Source organism: Ceratotherium simum, chromosome 13, assembly GCF_057802395.1.
Source record: "Ceratotherium simum simum isolate JZ-2026a chromosome 13, ASM5780239v1, whole genome shotgun sequence".
Taxonomy (NCBI): Eukaryota; Metazoa; Chordata; class Mammalia; order Perissodactyla; family Rhinocerotidae; genus Ceratotherium; species Ceratotherium simum.
Window position 1 is genome coordinate 29,264,579 of NC_141912.1, and position 25,705 is coordinate 29,290,283.

Genomic DNA, 25,705 nt, shown 5'->3' on the forward strand with positions numbered 1-25,705 from the left:
ACTCAAACAGAAAATTAAAGAGTATATATGAGTGTGAGGAAATTACTGTAGTATTCCCTTTGTAAAAGAGGTCTAGTGTAATATTGTTTAAAACATTTTGTACACAGTATCACAATTTTTTCAAGAAAAAAACACACCAAAACTTAAAAATGTATTTTTTGTAGTAAAGGACTAGATCTGTAAATCTACTAAAATCCTATTAAGAAAAAAATAAAATATTTGTTTTTAAAAATAAAAGCAATATAAATAATTGTTAATTGATTATACATAACTGTTTAATAATTAATTAAATACTAAAAATTCATGTAATCTAGTTTCAGATGGATCCAGGGCCTATTGGGCAAAAGCTTGTATTCAATACTATTTGATGCCCTATTGCCTTCCCCAGTGTCTTTGTGGTTGTTAAACACATGGACTCTGGAGCCAGACTGTCTTGGCTTGAAATTTTATTCTTCTACTTACTAGCTATGTATAACCCTCTGCTCTTTACATAACCTCTATGTTCCTCAGTTCAATCACTTCTTAGGTTTGTAGCGGGGATTAAACAAATTCATTCATGAAAAGTGCTTAAAAATCACTCATGACACTGGTAAGTGCTATATAAATCTTAAGGATTATTAAAATATTTTTCAAAAATAATATGGTGTTCTAAAATTTCCAAATTTTTCACACTCTTCCTCCATCATTCTCAACATGTGCTTGGTTTGTTTTTATTTGTTTTGTATTTTGTATTGATTATGATCCATAATCAATCTATAAATCAAAATTGGAGTGAGTTTATTATGAGCCAACCCTAAGGACAGTATAGCTCAGGAGAGTACCTTCACACATGAAGGAAGCACTCCAAAGAAGTGAGGTGTACAGAGTGATTATATACTATCTTGGAACACAGAGCATACATCATGTGATAGGAATGTCCCTTTTACAATAGTCATGAGATTGGTTTGCTGGCACAGCAGGTAAGTGGTCACAAGGTGAACACAGCAGGTCAGTGATTAATCCTTAGTTCTAGGAAGAGATGTTTATCCTTAGGGAAATGCCGATATGGATGGAAGCTATACCCCATCTTTAAGGTCACCCTTCTTGTCTTTGGGACATTGTAAATGTTTAAAGCAGATGTACAATGCATGCTCAACAGGCCACATCAGGCCTTTTGGAAAAACAAGGTCAGGCTGAATTCATTTTAAACCTAATGCCTTCCTCAGATACTCCAGTATATCCTATTGCTTGTCACTTATTCATCAGTATTGTACTGTACTTTGCATTTTTTTTTTTTTTTTTTACTTTGCTGGAAACTCTAAGATCAACCAAAATCTCTCTTCTTTACTTCATGCCTCTTTGGATCACCACCAATTTTCACTTCTTAAATGCCAGTTTTAACTTTGTAATCTGTGCTCTAAAGAAAGTAATTGAGACCTTGAGTCAAATTGCTTGAGTTCAAAGCCCAATTCTATCAAGCTAATTAACTAGGGCAGAACTTGAGGGCAGAACTCAAGAACATGACACATGAGTGTGTCATGTCAAGTCACAATGCCCTCACCTGTACAAGAGTGGTAACAATAGTTCCTAATTTACTTGGCTATTGTGATAAGTAAATCTGAGTTTAGCCCAAAGACTTTTACATATTAGTAGAAACCACTCAATTATTAAGACTATTTCTACATCACTTATGTGATTCCAAACCTCACGATAACTTGATATACTTTACCCATTTAATAATCTTCTTCATATCTTTAATCACTTTCTAAGATTATTCCAATAACCTTTAAATGTACCAAAGTATCCCCATTCTTTCTGATGACTTCTCTAACTAAGCATAAGCTCTAAATGTGGATTCTGCAGTATATTTAGGTCTATCTGACCTTCACATGCATATAAAAGTCTTCTTAATCTTATGTCCTCTTGTTATCCTAACCCATTCCCTCTATCTCCTTCACATTCTCCTGCCCTCATGAATATCCTCTATCTTGCTTCTAGCAAAGTTTGCAAATGTGTGGCCCTGAGCTGAAATAGGTTTGTGGGCATGTTTAGTTTGAAGATCAGAGTTTAATTTAATAACTGTGAATGCTCTCAGCTGTATAATATGCACTCTGCTTTATAACAAATCTTCACGTCTGGTCCAAGGAGTTCATGTAGTTCACCTCCTAGCCTCTGAGGCACTTACAGTCTTGGTATCTGTGATGGAATTTCTAAAATCTCCAAACTGCTTTCTTGCTATCTTCTTTTTTTCTCCATGATAAGTTTGACTATTCTATAAGAATTACTTTCCATAAATAATTATACTCTTCTACCTTAAATGGCTTAAAATGATTACAAAATAAAGTCTAAATAGCATCAAATTCCTAGTTCTCCACCATCTTCATCTGATTTACCTTCCACATGTCCGCATTCATCCTATGTTCAGTTAATATTTAAACACCCAGAAGTTTCTGAATATTTTTTCCTTTTACTAACTTTATGCACTTTACACCATATATATTTCTCAAAGTGCAACTTAAATTTCATCTTCTACAAGTGCGTCCTGATTGCCCAATTATAACCTCTTCTGCATTGCCATGACATCTTTCATGTACTAACTAATAAATGTACGACAGAAAAAGGAATTTCCAAGGAATTCAAGTACTCTATTATAGCTAGGGGAAAGAGAATATAATAGGAAATGACAGGAGATACATGTGGAAAAGTAAAAAAAGGACCAAATCACCAAAAGACTTAAATATGCTATGCCAAAGAGGTTGGACTTAACTATGAGCTTTAGTAGAGTATCTTGTATTGTATAAGGTCATAGACTGTAGAGTCAGACCAACCTAGGTTCTAATTCCCAGGACAAGTTATTTAGCCTCTAGAAGATAAAGTTTCCAAATCTATAGTGAGTGGAATAATAGTATCAACTTCATAGGGTGGTGACCAATAAGTGAGATAATGCATGAAATATGCTTGGCAGAGTTCCCGGTGGCACCAAGCAAAGCTAAATACATGTTTACCTATTGAAATGTTAACAAGGAGACTACCTACTGGGTATGATTAAAACAGAAGAGCTATAACTTTATTCTTTTATCCATCCTGCCCATACCATGTAGTGATTCTTTCCCTGCTCCCAGGTTACATCTTTAGAATATTCCATGATCTTTCTGGTCATTTTCAAATGGTAAAAATATTCTCTTATCAGTAATTAAAATTTCCACTGTCAGGTAACACTTCATTTAAGGTTAAAGATTCTGTGCTCCCCCAGCTTAAGTCTGTTTCATCCTGAGACCTTGGAGTGAGGATTTGAGAGTTGTAAGGGTGTCTACTTTCTACCTTATGCTTGTTCCTCTATGCCTCTAGCTTGGTAAGTACAGTTTCTGAACTTGCCAGGGTAAAAGTGCAGATGGGAAAGGGAGATGCTAAGCAGAAAAATCTACTTTACTCTGTAGCTAAAGATTGCTTCATATTTATGTAAAGTTTCTCATATTTATGTATTTTTAGGCAATTATTATAATTTCATTCTGTTTACCAAACAGCCATCAACACCTACCAAATTCTCTAAGTCATCCCACTGACCACCTTTAACTTGATTTGAAGTGAGGAGGAAGAAACCATAACACAATCCTCATCAAATAAATCCTTTCTTCATTTTCCAAATCATCTTTCATCTTCACGAATCTGAATAGAGGTAATCAGCTAAGGGCTACCATAGTAAGTATTCATGATGTTTTACATGGATTTCCAGTTCTCTGTGTACATAATAGGATTCTGTCCCCTGCCACACACACACCTTTTGAGGTGGGGTGGGCTCTGAGCTAGTCTAGCCCATGAGTTGTGACCAAAAGTGACTTGTGTTACTTCCAGGTCAGAATATTTAATTGCCAGTGCAAGATCTTCTAGAGCCATCTTTTTCTTCTGTCAGAATTACTAGCAATGTCAGGAATGGTGACAACTCTGTCAGGCTGTGATCCTGAGAGAGGAGACATATGGCAAAGCCCCTAGCTGAACTTAAGAGACATATTATATGATGAGAAATAAGTATTTGTGGTATTAAGCTATGGAGACTTTTGCATCTTTTATTACTATTACATCTCCTAGCTTCCCAGATATAGTCACAAAACCAGCTGTCAGCCCACCTCCTTTGAAAGTCCTACCTAAGTGTGAGAGCATCTTCATTTGGAATGTGGAAGTACTTGATAACTACTGTTTTGTCTTGATCTTTTTGAGATTTCAGCTGGAACAGAGACTGAACCCCATTTAACAATATTTCCTATTGTTATGATGATGTTATTTGAATGTTGCAGGGTAAAGGGTAAATGGAAAGAGGAAAAGACATGTAGCAGAAAGTTAGAACACAGTAACGACACAGATAAGAGATGGTGATGTCCTCAATCAGCATTCCTCTAGCTTGAAAATTTATGAATCATTGAGAATGAGTCTCCTGACACAAGTCCAAAAAATACTCACTTAAAATATAGTGATTGAGACAAGTAAAGAAAGAGAGGAGATGAGGCAAGGACAGTAAAAAGGCAGCCTCCATGGGATTTACTGGTAGGGAGGAAGAAATCTAAAATGAACCTCAGTTCTATCATGGGAAACTGGTTAAGATTACTTCCTTCACTGAAAGAGAAAATACAGCCCTAAGAGTTACAGAGGCTTCATTTCACTCTACTTCCTGTTCTCCAGTCGCAGCAAAAGCATTGGCCTTTCACTCTTTTCCATGTAATCTCTCCAGCTGTGTTCTACTTTCCATCTTTTCTTACCTCCACAAGGACTTAAATTCTTCAATCTTATTCTTACTTTCTCCTATCTTTAACTTTTGCTATCTGTGGCTCTTTGCTCTGATAATATAATATACTCAAATCTCTTGAATGTTTAAACACATACATATTTTTATTCTTTACTTCCATTTAGTCACACCTCTGTGTTTTTCTTTTCAGTCACAGACAAACTTTTCTAAAAGTTTCATTTCATTCCTTACACCTACTTCTTCAGTAGATAATCATTACCAAAACTTGGGCCCTCGTTCGTTTAACTACAGCTGCCATAGAGTCAAAAACTTTACTGCTATTATATCCAATATATTTTTTTCTCTTTGGATATTAGAATGGAATTTGCATAGAATTGCAAGTCATATTCCATGTTTCATAATGCAGACTATCATTAATCACTGCAAGGACATTATCTTCCTTTATTTCATTGTAATAATAATTTTATTATTTCCCCTTTGTTCTTCATCCCATCACTCACTACAGTTCACCTAGTTTTCCAATCAGATTAATTTGAAGTGTATCCTTGTATATGAGTTTTTCCTTGAGAATATATAGTGTTACGTGATGTTGCTGTTTATTTATTTTTTTGCCATCAAACTGGAAGTAGACTGGAAGTTTGGATATATTTCGTAAATTTTGAAAGATTGTTATTGAGAACAGCTTAATCAGTGAATTTGATTTTGATCAACTGGCTTTTCTTTCCTTTTTAAATAGGTGCTATTTTTAGAGTAGTTTTCGGTTTACAGAAAAATTGAGCAGAAAGTAGTACAGAGATTTCTCATGTAACCCCTCTGCACCACAAACACCGCCTTCCCCACAATCAACATCATGCAACAGTGTGGTACATTTGTTACAACTGGTGAACCTACGTTGACACATCATTATCTTCCAAAGTCCATTGTTTACGTTCGAGTTCACTATTCATTTTATATCTTCTAAGCGTTTTAAGGAATGTGTAATAACATGTATCCACCATTATAGTATCATACACAGCAACTTCACTGCCTAAAAGTCCTCTGTGTTCTACCTATTCATCTCTCTTTCCCTCCCTAACCCTCGGCAAACACCGATCTTTATATTGTCTCCACAGTTTTGCCTTTCACAGAATGTAATATAGTAGGAATCACACAGTATGTAATCATTTGAGATTGACTTTTCTCACATGGTAATATGTATTTGAGGTTCCTCCATATCTTTTCACGGATTGGCAGCTGATTTTCTTTTTTTTTTTCAGGAGGTATAGTTGACAAATAAAAATTATCTATATTTGAAGGATACATATTAGTGATTTCATATACATACACATTGTGAAATATTTACCACAATCAAACTGCTTAACATATCCATCACCTCACATAGTTACCATTTTATTTTCCCTTTTTTGGGAGGTGAGAACACTTAAGATCTACCCTGTTAGCAAATTTCAAGTATAAAATACAATATTTTTAGCTATAGTCACATTGTTGTACCTTAGATCTCCAGAACTTATTCACATTGCATAACTGAAACTTTGCGCTCCTTAACCAACATCTCCCCATTTCCCCATACCCCACAGCCGCTGGTAACCAGCATTTTACTCTCTGTTTCTATGAGTAACTATTTTAGATTCATATATAAATAAGATCATGCCATATTTGTCTCTCTGCGCTTGGCTTATTCAACTTAGCATAACGTTCTCCAGGTTCATCCATGTTGTCACAAGTAGCAGAATCTCCACCTTTTTTAAAGCTGAATAATATATATATAACTTTTAAGGCTGAATTATATATAAAATATATCAGATATATTTTATATATCACATATATTTAAATATATATGAATTATATATGTTATATAAATAATTTCTTTATCCATCGATTCATCAACAGAGAGACATTTAGGTTTTTTTGATATCTAGGCTATTGTGAATAATGCTGACATGAAAATGTAACGCTGCATGAGAAGACAGATATCTCTGTGAGATCCTGATTTCAATTTCTTTGGATATACACCCAGATGTGGCATTACTGGATCATATAAGAATTCTATTTTTAATTTTTTGAGGCACCTCCATACTTTACTCCATAATGGCTGTGCCAATTTACATTCCCACAAATAATGTATACAGTTTCCGTTGTTTTCACGTCCTTGCCAACGCTTGGCTTTTACTTAGCTTTTGATAGTTTGCTTTCGACACTTAGCTTTCGTCTTTTTGATAGTAGCCATTCTAACAGGTGTGAGGTGACATCTTGTCATTTTCCTGATGATTAGTGATGTTAAGCACCTTTTAATGTACATGTTGGCCATTTGTAAGTCTTTTTCGAAAAAAATGTCTATTCAGGTTCAGTGCCCATTTTTTAATTGGGTTATTTGCTTTTTTGCTATTGGGTTGAATGAGTTCCTTATATATTTTGGACATTAACCCTTTGTCAGATACACGATTTGCAAATATTTTGTCCCATTCTGCAGGTTGCCTTTTCACTTTCTTAATTGTTTCTTTTGCTGTACAGAAACTTTTTAGTTTGATTTAGTCTCACTTATTAAGTTTTGCTTTTGTTGCTTATGCTTTTGGTGTCATATCCAAAAAATCGTAGTCAAGACATGTCAAACAGCTTTTCGCCTATGTTTTCTTCTAGGAATGTTACAGTTTCAAGTCTTTTGCTCAAATCTTTAATCCACTTTGAGTTCATTTTTGTGAGTGCTGTAAGATAGGAGTTCAATTTCAATCTTCTCCTTGTGGTTATTCAGTTTTCCCAAGACCATTTCTTGAAAAGACTATTCTTTCTTCATTGAGTATTCATGGCTTCCTTGTCAAATATTAGTTGACTAGATACGCAAAAGTTTATTTCTGGGCTCTTGACTCTGTTCCATTGGTCTATCTATATATTTTTGTGCCAGTGCCATAGTGTTTTAAATACTATAGATTTGTATTATAGTTTGAAATCAAGATGTGTAATGCCCCGAGCTTTATTCTTTCTCACGATTGCTTTGGCTATTTGGGCTCTTTTATGGTTCCATACAAATTTTTGGGTTGTTTTTTGTATCTCTCTGAAAAAACGCCATTGGAATTTTGATAGGGATTGCATTGAATCTATAGATGCTTCTGGGTAGTATGGACATTTTAATAATATTAGTTCTTCTGAACCAGGAACATGGGCTATCTTTCCATTTGTTTTGTGTCTTCTTCAATTTCTTTCATCAGGTCTTGTAGTTTTTTTTCAGTGTACAGATCTTTCACCTCTTTCATTAAATTTATTCATAAGTATTTTATTTTTTTTGATGCCATTGTAAACGGAATTGTTTTCTTTATTCCTTTTTCAGGTGTTTTATTGTGAGTGTATAGAAATACAACTAATCTCTGTATGTTGACTTAGTATCCTGCAACTTTACTGAATTCATTTATTAGTTCGAATAGCTTTTTGGTGGAGTTTTTAAGATTTGCTGTATAAAAGAACATGTCATCTGCAAACGGAAACAGTTTTACCTCTTCTTTTCTGATTTGGATGCCTTTTATTTCTTTTTCTTGGTTAATGCTCTAGCCAGGACTTCCAGTATCGTGTTGAATGAAGTGATGTGAGTGGGCATCCTTGTCTCGTTCCTGATCTTAGAGGAAAATCTTTCAGCTTTTCACTGTTGAGTATGATGTTAGTTGTGGGCTTACCAAATATGGCCTTTATTATATTGAGTTACATTCCTTCCACACCTAATCTGTTAAGAGGTTTTTTTTTAATCATGAAAGGATGTTGAATTTTATCAAATGCTTTTTCTTCATCTATTGAAACGATCATATGATTTTTTTTTATTCTGTTAATGTGGTGTATTATATTTATTGATTTGCATATGTGAAATCATCCTTGCATCTAAGTGATGGATCCCACTTGATCATGCTGTGTGCTCCTTTTATTGTGCTGTTGAATTCAGTTTGTTATCATTTTGTTGAGGATTTTCTCATCTATATTCATCAGGGATGTTGGTCTACAATTTCGTCTTCTTATAGTGTCTTTGGTTTTGGTATCAAGGTGATGCTGGCCTCATAGAATGAATTTGAATGTGTTCTCTCTTCTGTTTTTTGGAAAGTCTAAGAAAGATTGGTGTTAATTCTTCTTTGAATATGTGGTAGAATTCATCAGTGAAGCAATCTCATTCTTTGTTGGGAGATTTTTGATTCATGATTTATCTCTTTATTTGTTACTGTTTTTTTCAAGCATTCTATTTTTTCTTAATTCAGTTTTAGAAAGTCATATGTTAGGGAATTTGCTCAGCTATTCTAGGTTATCCACTTTGTTGGTATATGATTGTTTATAGCAGTCTTTTATAATCCATTTTATTTTTGAGGCATCTGTTGTAATGTCTCTTCTTTCATTTTTTATGTTATTTATTCGAATTTTCTTTCTTTTTTATTTTACTTAGTCTAGGTACAGGTTTGTTGTTTTGCTTGTTTTCAAAAAGCCAGCTTAGTTTTGTTGATTTTTTCAATTGTTTTTTTTTCTCTATTTGGCTCCTTTCTGCTGTAATTTTTATTTCTTTGCCTCTGCTAACTTTGTGCTTAGTTGGCTCTTTTTTTCCTAGTTCCTTGTGATGTAAAGCTAGATTGTTTCTTTGAGATTTTTCTTTTTTTAATGTAGATGTTATCACTATAAACTTCTTGCTTAGTACTGCTTTTGCTGTATCTTTTAGTTTTTGGTATATTGTGTTTTCATTTCCCTTTGTATTGACTTTTTTTTTTTTTTTTTTTTTGCTGAGGAAGATTCACCCTGAGCTAACATCTGTCACCAATCTTCTTCTTTTTGCTTGAGTAAGATTCGCCCTGAACTAACATCTGTGCCAATCTTCCTCTATTTTGTATGTGGGTCGCCACCACAGCATTGCTGAGGATGAGTGGTGTAGGTCCATACCTGGGAACTGAACCTGGGTCGCCGAAGCAGAGTGCATTGAACTTAACCACTAAGCCATGGGGCCGGCCCCTGTACTGACGTACTTTTAAAATTTCGTTTTGATTTCCTCTTTGACCCAATAATTGTTCAAGAGTTTTGTTTAGTTTCCATGTGTTTGTGAATTTTCCACTTTCTTGTTGTTATTGATTTCCAGTTTCACTCCATTGTTGTCAGAAAAGATAGTTGGAATGATTTCTATTTTCTTAAATTTGTTAAGATTTGTTTTGTGAAGTAACATATGATCTATCTCGAGAATGTTCTGTGTGTGCTTGAGAAGAATGTGTATTCTTCTACTGTTGGGAGGAAAGGTCTGTATATGTCTTGAGAACCATTTGGTCTACAGTGTTGTTCAAATTAGCTGTTTTTTTATGGATTTTGTGTCTGGATGTTCTATCCATTATTATAAACTTGATATTGAGGTAGTCTACTATTATTGTATTTCTGTCAATGTATTTCTTCAGATCTGACAATATTTACCTTATATATTTAGATGCTCTGATGTTGGGTGTGTATATATTTTAAAATCTTATATCTTCTCATTAAATTGACCCTTTTATCGTTATATAATGACCTTACTTGTCTCTAGAGACACTTTTAGACTCAAAATCTATTTTTTCTGATATAAATATAGCCACTCTTGTTTTCTTTTGGTTACTATTTGCATGAAACATCTTTTTCAATTTCTTCACTTTCAGCCTATGTGTGTCTTTAAATTTAAAGTGCATGTCTTTTAATAACATATTGCTAAATTTTGTTTTTTGCTCCATTCAACCACTCTATGTCTTTTGAAATGTGAGTTTAACACATTTACATTTAAAGTAGTTATTGATAAGTGAGTATTGTACTTATTACTGCCATTTTGTTCATTGTGTTCTATCTATATCACAGCTGTTTTGTTTCTCTCCTCCTCTCTTGTCTTTCTTTGGTTTTTGATGATTTTTTGGTGGTGACTTGCTTTGATTCTCTTCTCTTTATTTCTTTAAATAAGCTTTCTCTTCCTTTCTCTCTTCTTTTTCTGGTATTTTCATAATGCGTATATTGTTCTGTTGTTGGCGTCCCCTTTATTCCACAGACTTCCTTTACTCTTTTCATTCTTCTTCTTTTTTTCCCTCTAATTGGTAATTCAAATCACCTAAGTTCAAGTTTGCAGATTCTTTCTTCCATTTGCTTCAGTCTGCTGTCAATGTTCTCCTTTGAATTTTTTTAGTGACAACAATTTTTTTAAGACTTTATTTTTTAGAGTAGTTTTAGGTTTACAACAAAATTAAAAGGGGAGGAACAGAGATTTCTCAAACACCCCCTCCCACCCCTGCCACATGCAGAGCCTCCTCCATTATCTATATCACTCACCAGAATGGTACACCAAAGATGAACCTATGTTGACACATCATAATCACTCAAAGTCCCTAGTGTACCTTTGAGTTCACTCTTGATGTTGTACATTCTTGGGGTTTGGACATATGTATAATGACATATACCCATCATTACAATATGACACAGAGTGTTTTCACTGCCTTAAAAATCCTCTGGGCTCTGCCTATTCATTCCTCCTCCCTCTCATGAAGCACTGAATTTTCACTGTCTACATAGTTTTGTTTTTTCCAGAATGTCACATAGTTGTATTCATACAGTATATATAGTCTTCTCAGATTGGCTACTTTCACTTAGTAATATGCAGTTAAGTTTCCTCCATGTCTTTTCACAGCTTGTTAGCTCATTTCTTTTTAGCACAGAATAATATTCCATTGTCCAGATGTACCACAGTTTATTTATCTATTCACCTACTAAAGGAGCTTTTGGGTTCTTCCAAGTTTTGGCAATTATGAATAAAGCTATTATAAGTATCTATGCGTGAATATAGGTTTTTGTGTGAATATATGTTTTCTACCCTTTTCCATGAATACCAAAGAGTATGATTGCTGGATCATATGGTAAGAATATGTTTAATTTTGGAAGAAATGGCCATACTGTCTTCAAACTGCCAAACAGTCTTCCAAACTGGCTCTACCATTTTGCGTTCCCACCAGCAACACTGTTAGTTTATGTCTCTCTCCTTGTGCAGATATCATCCTTTCTTATATAATGAATCTTTGTTATTATATCTTGATAGAAAGTAGAGGTCTTCGCATCTTGTACTTTTTCTTCAACAGTGTCTTGGTATTAGTGGTGCCTTACATTTCTATATAAATTTTCAAATAATCTTATTAATTTCCACAAATAAATGTTGGTAATTTTGATGAGTTTTCACTAAATGTAGAGGTCAAAGTTGTTAATTAACATTTCTAAAATTTTGAATTTTCTAATCCATTAATAATTATAATCTCCCAATTATTTGTCATTTTGTGTTTTTCTCAATAACGTTTTAAAAATTTTTCTGCATATGTTCTATACCTATTTCTTAATATTTATTCCTAATATTTTATTTATTTATAACATTACATCTTTGTAAAATAATATTTTCTGGCTGTTGCTTGCATATAGAAATACAATTGAATTTGTCATACTTACCTTTCTAAACATTTTCATCTTAATTTATATTTTGATCCCCTTGGATTTTCAATATACACAATCATATTACCTATAATAATGACAGTTTTATTTCTACTTCATTCTAGTGCCTTTTTTCCTCTCTTACCTTATTACACTGGCTTTAATCTCTAGAAAAATATTGATTGAAGGGAAGTGGTGTTAGAAGGTGTCCTTGTCTTTTCCTCGAATTCAAAAGAAAATTTTGCAATATAATGTATAATATTGCGGGAAAGATTTTTTAGGTCCTATTTAATTAATAGATTAGGATCTTTATTCTTTTACTAGTTTGCTAAGTGATTTTATTATATGTTTTGTGGAACTAGAGTTTTATCAAATACTTTATTTTGGATCTAGTGAGATGATTATGTAATTTTCCTCCTTTATTCTATTATTGTGGTGAATTACATTGACTGATATTTCTGGTTCTGGAATGAATTCTATTTGGGCAATGTGTAGGATTTTTTTTAATAATTGACTATATATGGCTAAAATTAAAAGGAGAGAAAATACTGTGTTAGCACAGATGTGGATAATTGAAACTCTCTTTCTACTTGTGAAGTGTAAGTTTGTACAACCAATTTTCAGAATCAGTGGTTTCTACTAAATCTGAATATATGCATACTTTATGACTGAGCAATTCTACTCCAATGTATAGTCCTGAAAGAAATGTCTACTTGTTCACTGAAAGACATGGATAAATATATTCACAGCAGCATTATTCATAAAAGACAAAAATTAGAAACAATGCAAATATCCATCAACACTGCAATGGATAAATGACTTATGACATATTTATACAGTGAAATACAAAGCAGCAATAAAAATTGTGCTCTATTGTTACATGGACCAACCAACATGAATGAATCTCACAAACTTAATGTTGAATGAATGAAGGCAGATACAAAAAGAAATAATGCTGTAAGATTTCATTTATATATAGTACAAAAACAATCAAAATATTGGTTACATGTCCAGGTAGAAATAGTATACGGAAAAGGACTTGAGGGTTTACCTAGACTGCTCCTTACGTTTTATTTTTTGATCAAGATGCGTTCACTTTGTAATAGTTCATCAAGCTATACCTTTACTAATTGCTTACTTTTTTGTATATAAAAATTTTATTTAAAAAAAAATCAACAGACTTTCATAAGAATCCAGATTGTCTTGAAGATTCTGAATATTTTGTAGTTCTGGAACTTAATGCATAGAAATTGGATTAACTGGAGCTGAGTAGTTGCTGTTTCCCTTGGATGGAGCATGTGCTGTGAAATTTGTTGAAGTCTCCACCACTCTTTTATTACTAAATATAGATCTTAGCTAAATGTTTGTTGCCATTCATTCTTGCATTACTGCAGTTGTTTTTCTTATACCTGATCCGCTCAGTTATTATTATCACCTGTCTGGAATCTGTATGCACACTAGTTTTTACCTGGACTCCAAAATATTGGAAGAAGGATTAACCTTAGACAAAAAGAGGCTGCTTCTTCTATTGAGACATGAAGAAAAGTATGAAGAATGGATATAAAAGCAGATAAGTTGATAGGTGGCAGGAAGGAAGTCAATGAAGTTTTCTCTTGGGGCCTCTGTTTTATCTTGGAAGTTAGAAGCAAGATAACCTACTTGGAAGGATGTGGGACATGGGGAGGGATGATTTAAAAATTTGTTGAATGTTTGCTATGGAGAAGGAAAAGACGAACCAAAGGGGGCCTTCGGATTTCCCGGCAGAACCAAGAGTCCATTTGAAATTAAGAGAGATTATTGATTTTTAATGGCATAATTTAACATATTTGTATATCTATCTCCAGTAATATTCAAGTGCCTATCAGTATTGGGAAAGAAGCCCTGTTGAAATGATCCAGGCCTGCGGTTTTGCAAGTAGATGTGATGAAAGAATGAGGTGACAAAAAATTTAGTTATCATGAGAAGAATGTGAAGTTATGAGCCAACAAGATATATTTATAAATATATATGCACTTATATGTATAATATGTATTATATTATTGATGGAAATTTAACATGAATTTGGTAGTTATTAGAAAACAACTCAATGTTGGTAGGTTATGAGGACAGAAGTTAAATATCTTTATGATTTTGTCCAGATATAAACAATAGTTAAAAATCACAGAGGCAAAAGTATCTCTTCCAGAATCATCTCCTGGGACAGTTCTTCTTTGGATACAACAGAGCCTAATATTAATTGCCATATTGGGAGACTAGTGTCCCTGAGATCTTTCCAGATTCAGTGTCCTGTGTCCTCTCCAAGTCTCTCTTGACTTGCTGATCTTCAGGGATCTCCATCTCAAATAACAGTCCCTGCAACCAGTACATGAGCCTTAGGACCTGACTTGTCATTTCAAGGTAATAATAATTTGAACCCTATGGCTTAAAGTTCTTTTTCATGTTACAGTGAGATTATCAGTGTGCAGAAAAAAAAAAAAAAAAAACTGGAAAACTTCCTCTCTTTTAACTTATTCACTTCTATTGATGCCTTGCTTTTATATCTACAACATGCCTATGATTCTTAACTTTTAATGGTAAATTGAGATTCTGACTTAAAATAATGTTATTTGGGTGAGGAGACTTCATATGATGCACACGTGACATTAATTTTGCATCATGGTAAAATACAACTCTTATACAAGCCTAAAATGAACATATTCTTATAAATAAAGAAGCAGTTCATGTGTATGAATTGATCTCTCATGGCATTTCTGTTGAGGTATTGTGTTACGTGTATCGGGTGGTGAGTGAAAACACAGGGGAAGCTGTCATTTGACTGGGAAGGGTAAGGTAGCAACCTTCAGGTCGCATTAAAGAGACTAGGACAGGTGACATGGTTCTGGCTTTATCTCATTCCTTTGATAGAAAAAATTAGTACTTTTAGTGTAGCTAAATGGGTGGGAATTGATCATGAGTGAGGAAATGGGAGGAGAGTTATGCACGTATGTGTGTATTTGTGTTTGTGTGCACGAATATGTACGTATATAGTTGTGAGTGCATTTATTAGAATTAAAACATGTATATAAAACTAGTTTTCTCCTTAGGGGCCCTTTTATATTCTCATTTTACTATAATTTACTTTCACTATTTTGAGAGATCACTCGGTGATTTCATGCTGTTGTTAGATGTCCAGATCCCTCACCTGACCTTTCCCTTGACTTCATTTCTTTTCCACTGATTTCTGCTAAGTATCATTTTTACATGAAAAGTTAAACTAATATAAGGTATTAATCACTGAGAGTTACTTAATATATTTACTTTCATGATTAATTTTTATAACAAGTAACAAACAATTGCAGGATATGCAGTTATTATTAGGGAAGAATTTTGAGGCTTGAGTGATGTTTACTCATGAGATGTAGAAAGTACCTGTTTGTCTTAAACATGAAGAACAGTTATAGTCTTTGGGAATATGCTTTGTGTCAGTGAATATATTTTAAACTTTTGCATTTATAACTGTTTGGACTTTTACAAAGCTCCTTAAAAATCTTGGCCTCTTTAATCTTCTAGAAGGTAAAAATTCCATGTGGGTTTGATGTACATTGAGGCAGCCTCTTTCATCCCACCAAAGACCCCTCCTTTCCCTACTCTTCATTCCCTCCATTCAGCTTCGACAACCTCTTCATTCAATATGCAATACCAGAAAGCTGACTCGTCCTCAGTCCTCAACATCACACACCAAAGAAAGCAAGGTTTGTTCTGAATGCATTGCATGAATTTACATCACTAATATGCTGGTGGACTAAATGAGTTAACTAATCTCTAAAGAAAATATCTTTTTGAAATTATGTGTGCATAAAGATTTAACATTTAGATATAAATGTTAATATTATTACTTTCAGTCGCCAAATGTTTGCCATTTTATAGGAAAAATAACCTCTATAATCTCCAGAAGCTGGTTGTCATTTATATTATGAAAATCCTTGAAAAAAATTGCCCACCTCAAAATCACTGAAGAATTAAAATGTTCTTTATATATATTATTTACACATATTAAACATTGACATTACTGAATTTTTTCCCCTATTTAATTTGAATGATTTGCCATAAGCTATATGCTTTTTATTCTTTTGACATTCCCTTTCTTCCTTCTTTATTTTTTTCTGTGATAAATTTTATCTCAGCTTCTAATAGTTATCTCTCAGGAAAACTCTTTGCTTTCACAATTAGCCTTCATGTGTCTGCACTGAGTCTGGTCTTTAATGTCATCTGCTGCAGCTTCTGAAGGGCACTGCCAAAATTTATTCCATGGGTCACTGTAATTTTTCTCATTGTTTCAAAGCGTTATTTTTAAAAGATTGATATTGTGACCAGTGGCCAACACATTATCCTCTGTCTAAATTCTTATAATGTTTTCCTCCTTTTTCTGAACAGGGTAATGGGCATGAACAATAGCAGTGTCAGAGAAGACTTCATCCTGGTGGGCTTCTCTGATCAGCCCAACCTGGAAAAGATACTCTTCGTGGTTGTTTTGGTTTCCTATTTCCTAACTCTTGTGGGAAATACGGTCATTATTCTGATCTCCTCCATAGACCCTAAACTCAAAACACCCATGTACTTTTTCCTCACTCACCTTTCCCTACTTGATATCTGCTTTACCAGCAGTATTGTCCCCCAGCTGCTGTGGAACTTAAGAGGACCAGCCAAGACCATCACAGCCCTGGGCTGTGCTGTCCAGCTCTATGTCTCCCTGGCATTGGGCTCCACTGAGTGTGTTCTCCTGGCTGTAATGGCTTTTGATCGCTATGCTGCCATTTGTAAACCTCTCCACTATGCAGCTGTGATGAACTCACAGCTGTGCCAGGCTCTGGCAGGGATTGCGTGGCTGAGTGGAGTAGGAAACACTGTCATCCAGAGCAGTGTCACCCTCTGGCTGCCTCGCTGTGGACACCGGTGGCTCCATCATTTCTTCTGTGAGGTACCCTCAATGATTAAGCTTGCATGTGTAGACATCCATGCCAGTGAGGTCCAGCTATTCGTCGCTTCATTGGTTCTGCTTCTCTTGCCCTTAGCACTGATATTGATGTCCTATGGACATATAGTTAAGGCAGTTATAAGAATCAAGTCAGTCCAGGCCTGGTGCAAAGCCCTGGGAACATGTGGATCCCACTTGATGGTCGTGTCCCTCTTCTATGGGACCATCATAGCTGTCTACATCCAGCCCAATAGCTCTTATGCTCATACTCATGGGAAATTCATCTCCCTCTTCTACACAGTAGTGACCCCAGCCCTCAATCCTCTCATCTACACGTTAAGGAATAAAGATGTGAAAGGAGCACTGGGAAGACTATTTCACAGAGACCTAGGCTCGTAAAAAATGAAGCGGAGTACACAGTGGTCAATTTTTTATGGCAGAAGAGAACTGAACATCATCTTGTATAATACTTCACTCCAGAATTTTACTACCCTATAAGGAATAGATGTAATCTTTACAGTTATTAAAATCATAATCACAAAATATTGTCTTTTACTTGGTGTCAGATCTATCCTCTGCAATCTTTTTCCCAGGCTTCTTTTATGCCCTATGTAAGGCAATATTTCCTACACTCTCTAAATGTCTGTTATCCATATAATTTCTGTTTCTTGCCCTCCCTCCCTTCCAGTGTTTTTCTTCAGCCTTCCTCCCTTTTTCTATTGTCTCTTCCTTTTTTCCATTGTTCTTTCCTTTTTTCCCTTCCTTTCCTTCCTTCTCTCTTTTCTTTCTTCCTTCTTTCTTTTTTCCTTTTCTTCCTTCCTTCTTTCCTTCCATCCTCTCTTCTCTTATTGCTTGCTTTCTTCCTTTTCCATTTATTCCTTCTTTCTTCCCATTTGCAAGATATGCTTAACAACCACTTCCCCTGATGCTTCTACATTATATCCCTTCCCATCAATATTCTAACAATTCCTGAAAACAATTATCTCTAAAAATATTTTCTCATTTATGATGATAAAAATCCTTCATTTGCCTTGTGGTGTACAGTGGAGACTACACTAGAGAATTTGGTTTTAACTGTACAACTTCCTTTCTGAGCTTGTGCAAGTTTTATTGAACTGTTTTGTATCTAAGTTTACTTATGTGTAAAAACGGAAGAAGCCTTATTATTATGTTGATTAAAAAGGGAATATAAACATAGTGTAAGCCCTGACAGTTAGTTTTTCATTTCTGTAATGCAAGTATCTGATTTAAGCTTTGATTGAGGAGGCAACCACTTCAAAGATGACTATATCAAAAAGACACATAGCCAACCACATGACTAAATAAAGAGCCAGGCTGTCCCCCTCCACCAGGCTCCTTTGTTTTAGAGATCTTGGTTGATTTAGGTAACTGACCATTTAGGCCATTGCTTTTCTCTTCCCATGCTTTTAATTCCCTATATTATGTTTTCACCAATGAAGAGTGAACTCACGAAACCCCAGGTCTCCCCCTTTGACCTTAATAAAAGCAGAATCCTAGGTTTGTGCTTTCCCTCTCGCTCTCTCTACCCTTGACATCAGTGTATGGACCCAGGCATGCTGTGTATCCTCCTGGACTTGTGAGTAATAAACTTTGTTGTTTCAAAGTTTCCTGATGGTTATTGTTGAGGGCATATTGCAGTCATAACAAGAACCACAAGGGCCAGTCCAGTCACAATATTGGTTATTGATAGGCTGAGACCAGCACAAAACAATAAGTAAAGCACCTGGCAAGCAGTGATCAATAAATATCAATTAAGATCTTTTCAATCGTCTAATCCTCTGATCTTAGTATTCCTCCTATTTTGATCTAATATATGCTTATTACTTTCAATTGTATCCAAAATAAATTCTTACCTAGTCAATAATTAGTTACTCATTTATGTTTATATATAAATGTAAAAACAATCACCTGAAAATATGGAAAAAATATGTTAATCCTTCTTTTGTCTTATGATATGGAAAAAATATATGATTTATTTTCTCCACTCACTTATAGAAAGTGTGACACATTTGAGTTTAATGGCGATAACAGAGCTGAAGGTGTGATTTCCAAAAGGCATCTACTCACTGCACTTGGAATTGCTGTCTACAAGAAAACCACCCACTATATTAACTTGGCCAACAATTAATTTAAAACAGTTAATCTATAAAATAAAAATATCCTCTCAAATGTTTCCTGATGCAATGTAGTCATTGAAAAATTACTAGCACTATTCACAAATAATATATAATATTCTTATAAAATATATTCCATGATTAATGAAACAATTAAAAACCAATTTAAGGTCATACTAGATGACTTTACATCTACATTACAAAACAAACCAAGAGGGCAAGTATATTGAATACCTACGTGTTTGAGAAATTCGTAGTAAAAGACAGATCTATTGACTATTGAATAGTACTTTTAAAGAAGAGATAAAACTACAAATATGTGTGGAATAAAGAAAATTGCTTTCTGGTTAAAAATGTCCTGAATGTGCTAAGGATCAGAGGGCATCATCTCTGAAGGATGGAATTCAGATCATTGACTTCCAATGATATGCATCAGGAATAAAAATAATACAGCATCTTACATTTTTATAACTGTATAAATCTCTATAATACAAAGTTAAGGTCCATTTTTTTCAAGTTTAGGACACATTCTTCTATTACTTTATCCTCACAACCAGCATCCTAAATAGAGTTTTGAAAAAGAGTTCTGATTAAGCATAGTAAATTGGATAAAAATTTTTATCCCATTACTTTCCAAAAACCGTAATGATTACGTTAAGCTAAAAATGTTATGAATATGTAAGGACACATAGAACTGGAGGGGAATTGAGAGCAAAGAAGAGATCAATAACTTTTGGAACATAAGAAATAGATGGAAGGTAGTAAATGACTTATAGAAGAAAAGACGAAACCTTACTACTTTTAGAGGATCGGGAGGTGGGGAAGAGCAGCCAGTAAGAATAAAGGTAATTTGTACTGCAGAAGCCCTGAAGTAGCAATGGAAGTTTAGGAAGGTAAGCATTGTGTATCTTAGAAGGCAGATTGTAGAGTGAGGCTAAAATCGGAACAATTTAAAAATCTGCCTAAAAGGTGGATGTACCTCTAGCCCACATAACCAGATGAGAGCCCCTCTCACATCAAAGTAGACAAAAGGAGTAGTCACCCTTAGAAAAGTTAAATCAGAGATCCTCTAGACTATTACACCAGGAATGGCTGATATTTGACTGTGATGTCACGCCAAAAGCAAAGAATTCTGTTAGCTGCTGCATACAGCATCCTTCCTTAAAAATTTTCCTCATTCTTCTCCTAGAACACTGGTAGCCAGCTTCATAATGCTCTAGGCAAGAAAACAGAAGTGTAACCTATGGAGAATCTAGAAGACCTGTGCAAAAAGACCAAAAGTGTACTGAGATTTGTGTTCTTCCAACAAAATGCTTTGATCATCCTATATGAAACCCCATTCATAAGCTTCACCCAAGTGCACAGCATTTCTAATAAGCTGCATTATTAGACGCATGCATCATGTCACTTCTGAGTAAAGCCTCTAACACAGAAACAGAGACAACCATAAATAGATTAAAAAAAGCAAGAGGAAAAACTCATGTAAGAAGCGGAATAAAAGAACAACAAAAATCCTTATAATTAGTACACTTAGTGAAAGTTTGTGAAACAAACAAAAAATAATGACTTAAAAGTAGAATAATAAGGAAAAAAGGGTGGTTATTTTAGCAATAAAACATAGTAGAACAGTAAAAATAAATTTAAAAGAGAGGAGCATTCAAAGATAAACCTGAAATTTCCTAGAGAGTAAAGAAACAAAAGCAAGGAGATGAAAAATAGCAGAAGAAATTCAAGAAAAAAACAGAGGATGGATCCAAAAGGAACACATTCTAGGGAAAGGAACTGCAGGCAGAGAGAAAGAGACAAAATTGAGAGGCAAAAAGTATTTTTTTAAAAAATACAGGAATTTAAAGACCTCACTCAGCAAAGGTCTACCAAGGTAGGGCAGAGGGTGCAGTCTGCCCCAGGTGCAGACAGGAAGGGGGTGCGTTGTCTGTAGAGAATTTTAGAACAGTAATATAACCAACTGAAGTCAATCTGCTTTTTATTATCACATGAGGTGGCAGTTCTAAACAATGTCAATGATAACATATACTTTTCCAAAAAAAAAAAACCAGAAAAACTTTTCGGTCTAAATTCTAAACAATTGGTGCAGTTTCAGTGTAGCTTTAATAAGAGAAGTTTTGACTTAGTGAATTTTTATTGCTTATCTTTAGTAAGTATTGCATTCTACCTGGAAGTTGAATTAGAGGACTCCCAGATAAACAGTCAGCTTCTAACACAAATGGACTCAAGAGTACCTTTCTAATGGTTGGAATTATTCTAAATAGCTTCAAGCACAGCTGGGACTCCAGCCCCTGTAGTACCGCATACTTCTACATTTGAACAATAGATTAGAAATAAATAACAATACCACAGCAATTGCAAAAACGTGAGATACTTCAATTCTCTCTTCTGATATGGCCACTTCGAGTTTTATGTTTAAACTTTAAAACAGTAAAACAAAGTGTGAATTAAAGATGTCTTTTTTGGTAAATGCAGATTTAGTTCTTATCTAAAATATTTAACTGAAATTGACTACTGTCGGGGGAAGAGGGAAAATCTCCCTCTGCCCTTTCCCTTAAGGTTCTTCTGGCTGGCCAAATAATCAACAAGACAGGTTAGCAGGAGAAAATAATACCAAGTTTAATAACATGTATACATGGGAGAAAGCAGGGACACTGCGTGTCTCAACACAATAGCAGAAATTCTTGTCTTAAATATCATTTTCAGCCAATTACAAAGGAGGATTTTGGGGGTGGGGGGAGTCAGTTATAGGAGATTACCACTAAAGCACAGTAAACAAGAGTAAGGTTTATTATGTAGCTCAAGGCCTCACCTTCCACATTGACAAGTCACTAGAAATGAGCTCATCTCCCTCTCTTCTCCAAACAGAGAGCAAGATACCTTTACAAATGGAGATTTCCCTTATAAATGTAAATGATTGTCTGGCAACTCTTCGCAGGGTCATCAGAGAATATGGCCAGAGAGACAGAACTTCTGATAAGAGGGGCTTGTTGGTGCCTTTCCTATTGTAACATTTACTCTACATTATCTTTACAGCCATCATGATAGATCTGTTCCAGGAAGGAGCTACCATGTCAAATTCTTTAGGCAGTTAGTGGGGGAGGTCAAATGTCCCTAGAGAAAACAACCAAGGTAAAGAGAGAGATTTCAGGGTGGCCAAATCTTGATCTCCCACACTACTATAATTAAAATTGAAATTTCTTCTTCTTTTTAATTGTTTTTCTTAAAACTAAGGAACAAATAGAGAAAATAAAATATTACATCACTGGCACAATTGTTCCTTTTGCAGATATTTTGACTTTTATATTGTAATATTTGTTTTATTATTTATTTTGTATTTTTCTACTGACAATTATATATTCAAAGTCCAATGAAATAAAATATTCTCTTACTACATTTCTTTTCTGGCTATAATTATTATTTAATTTTATGATTATTACTGAAAACAATTTTGTCATATAGAAGAGTGGGTTAAAATTATCTACTCCAGATGCCGATGAGCACACAGCAAAATGAAGCAAAAGAGACCCACACAAAGATATAATAAAGTGAGATTGCAATTACCAGCAATCAAGCAAAAAACTAAAAGCTACCAGAGTCAAAGATAAGGTGAGGGCTGAAAAGTCATAAATAAAGGCTGATAAATAAAAATGGCATTTGAGTTCTCGACAAAAATGTTAGAAATTTAGAACATAATGAAGCAACAATTTCAAAGTGTTATGGGAAATTTATTTCTTATTCAGAATTCTATGCTCAGACAAAACATCAATCAAGTAAACATCACGAGAGAATAAAGAAATTTTCACACATGGAGGCTTTCATTTTTCTTCTTCTTGTTCCAGTATTCTCAGGAAGCTACTGGGGGCTACACTCCACCAAAAGGAAGAAGAAAACCAAGAAAGTCAAAAGCATGGAGTGCAGCACCCAAGGGATTTAATGCAGGAAAGAAAGAGAGAAAATGCCTAGTGAAGGAGTTTAGAACCTGTCACCCAAAATATGCCACTCTGGAATACTATTTTGAGTTAAAGGCACTTGAAAAACAGCAAATACAAGAAAAGCACTCTGACCTGCCTTCTTTTTCTTAAAAGCAGGAGACGAAATTCTCACATGAAAGACGTCCTCCCTGTACCAGCAGGAAAGCAAATTCTTATCATCAAGGTCAAAGACAAGAGGAGGTGAGACCAAGAGAATTTTCTAGACTTTGTTAAAATTATTCTTATCTTTCTTTAGCCTCCTCATATAGCCTCATATATTTTATTTTATACTTTTCCACAATTGCCTCTCTTTGTTCAACCTAATGTAAAAGTAAATTGGTTTTGCCATTTCTTTTGGTCTTCATTCCTCAAGAGGACTCCCTTGTCATGTAAATCTTGTATTAAATAAATTTGTGTGCTTTTCTCCTGTTGATCTGTCTTATATCAATTTAAATCTTAGGCCCAGCTGAAAAGAACCCTAAGAAGGTAAAGGTAAAAGTTTGCCTCCTCTGTGCTAGGATGGTTGTAAAGGCAAATTCCAGGAGGATGTGCATGTAGAGAATCCAGTTTGGAACATGAAAGCTTTAGCAAAGCCCATCAAGAAAAATGAGCTGATAGACTACCTGATGTGCTCAATCATTCTGAGATGAGCTTTACAGTTTTGTGGGCTATGTTAATGAAAACTGCAGAGAAAAACTACACACACACACAAAACTTTTATTAACTCAATGAACAACAAAAAGCTATGTAAGAATAGAAATTTAATCACAGTGCACCATACAGTTTAGCTGTGAAAACTGTCTTTATTATCACTATAATATAAATTCTGAATTCTTTAAAATTAAAGTATAATTATACTGGAGGATTTGAGGAACAGGTGTGTGTGTGTAAGAAGGAATGATATATTACGCAAAAAAGGCTAAATTCCTATCTCCCATAGCAGGAAGCTAAAAGATAAATATGAAATGAAAAGTAAAATGAAGAAATAGCCTACATCCAATCCCTCAGGAAATCCTGTTATCTCCAGCCTCAAAATATATCCAATATTTTACCTCTTCTCTGGCTAAGACCCTGATCTGAGCCCCCACTATCTCTCACCTAGATCACTGTTTTAGCATCCATTTAATCTAATCACTTCCATTTTTCCAGGGAATTCTAAATACAACAAAGTATTTCTTCTGAAACTCAAGGTAGATCATGTCACTTCTCATTCCTCTGCTTAAAGCCCTGAATGTCTATTTCACGCACAGGAAAAGCCTAAATTCTTACAATGGCTTACAAAGGCCCACATGGCTCTCTCCTTTCCTGTCTTGTCTTCTACCACTCCCCACTTGACTCACTCTGCTCAGCCCTCCTGGCCTATGTATTGTTATTAAAATGCATCAGGTATCCTCCTGCTGCAAGGCCTTTGCTGTTCTCTGGCTGGAATGCTTTATCCTAGATACCTGCTTGAGTAACTTCTTCCTTTCCTTCAGGTTTTCAGATCTCACCTTGGCAAGGAGAGCTCTCCTGACCACTCTGTTAAATTCTGCCCTCTGTGCATCTCACCCACCTGAGACTCTTTATCCTACTTTATGGTTTCTTTCATCCACAGCACTTATCATCTTCTAACATACTATATAGCATAATTTATTATGCTTATCATTTATTATCTGCTCCCTTTCCCTGAAATTTTAACTTCCGAGAGACAAAGATCTTTGTTTTGTTCACTGAGGCATCGCAAGTGCACGGAGCAATAGCTGGTACTTGGAAGCACTGAATGAGTATTTTTGGAAATATTGAATTAATTTAGAAATAGTCAAGAAAATGCCAGATATATATCTGAAAGTGCTGAAAGTACTTACATTGTGAAAATAGGAAATGGAAGTTCAGAGAGAGTGGGATACTAGCCACTACTGTTGTTTTTTAAATGCATGTAGAACAATTTGATTTTAAATTATTTACGTATATTACTTTGAGAAATCATTTTGAACTTAAAAGATTAAGTTTAAAACCAAAGAGATCCATATTAAGGAAAACTTGATTATGGTAAACATTGGTTTGCTTAATTTCAGACTTGAAGCATATTTTTTTCATAGTCGTAATCACAGTCTGGGTACCATACATGCCACAGGAAACCTCTCACAAAGAACACCACAGTGGTGGTGGTGTCATTTTGTTCTCATTATTGTTAAAATACAAAATGTAATAAATATAAGATAAGAAATATACATAATTAGGATATTCATGAAGCAAACAAATCTCTCCTCCACTCCTATCTCCATCTTTCTATTCTCTACTCTTCCTGAGCTATTCTGTACATATACTAGCATATGTGGGACATTTGAAAATGTGTTTTTATACGTGTATTTACTTAAATATGTATTTTGATAGATGAATAGATAGATAATGTCTTGTGTTGTAAGTTATAAATATTTAAATATTTATATAATTAATACAATTATAATATTTATAATAGAAATACTATAAATACCTTCCTGCAACTTTTTTTTCT

At 34.5% G+C, this 25,705-nt stretch overlaps 1 protein-coding gene across 1 annotated transcript; it reads left to right on the plus strand.

Annotated features, from left to right (window-relative positions):
• Positions 1 to 16,559: 16,559 nt before the first annotated feature.
• On the plus strand, positions 16,560 to 17,495 carry LOC101404252 (olfactory receptor 2G3-like). Its single transcript, XM_004441788.3, has one exon. The coding sequence runs from the start codon at positions 16,560 to 16,562 to the stop codon at positions 17,493 to 17,495; it is 936 nt and encodes a 311-aa protein (XP_004441845.3).
• The last annotated feature ends 8,210 nt before the right edge of the window (positions 17,496 to 25,705 follow it).

Excerpts from the sequence above, each read along its gene's own strand:
- LOC101404252 (XM_004441788.3), top strand. The coding sequence starts at position 16,560 with ATGGGCATGAACAATAGCAGTGTCAGAGAAGACTTCATCCTGGTGGGC.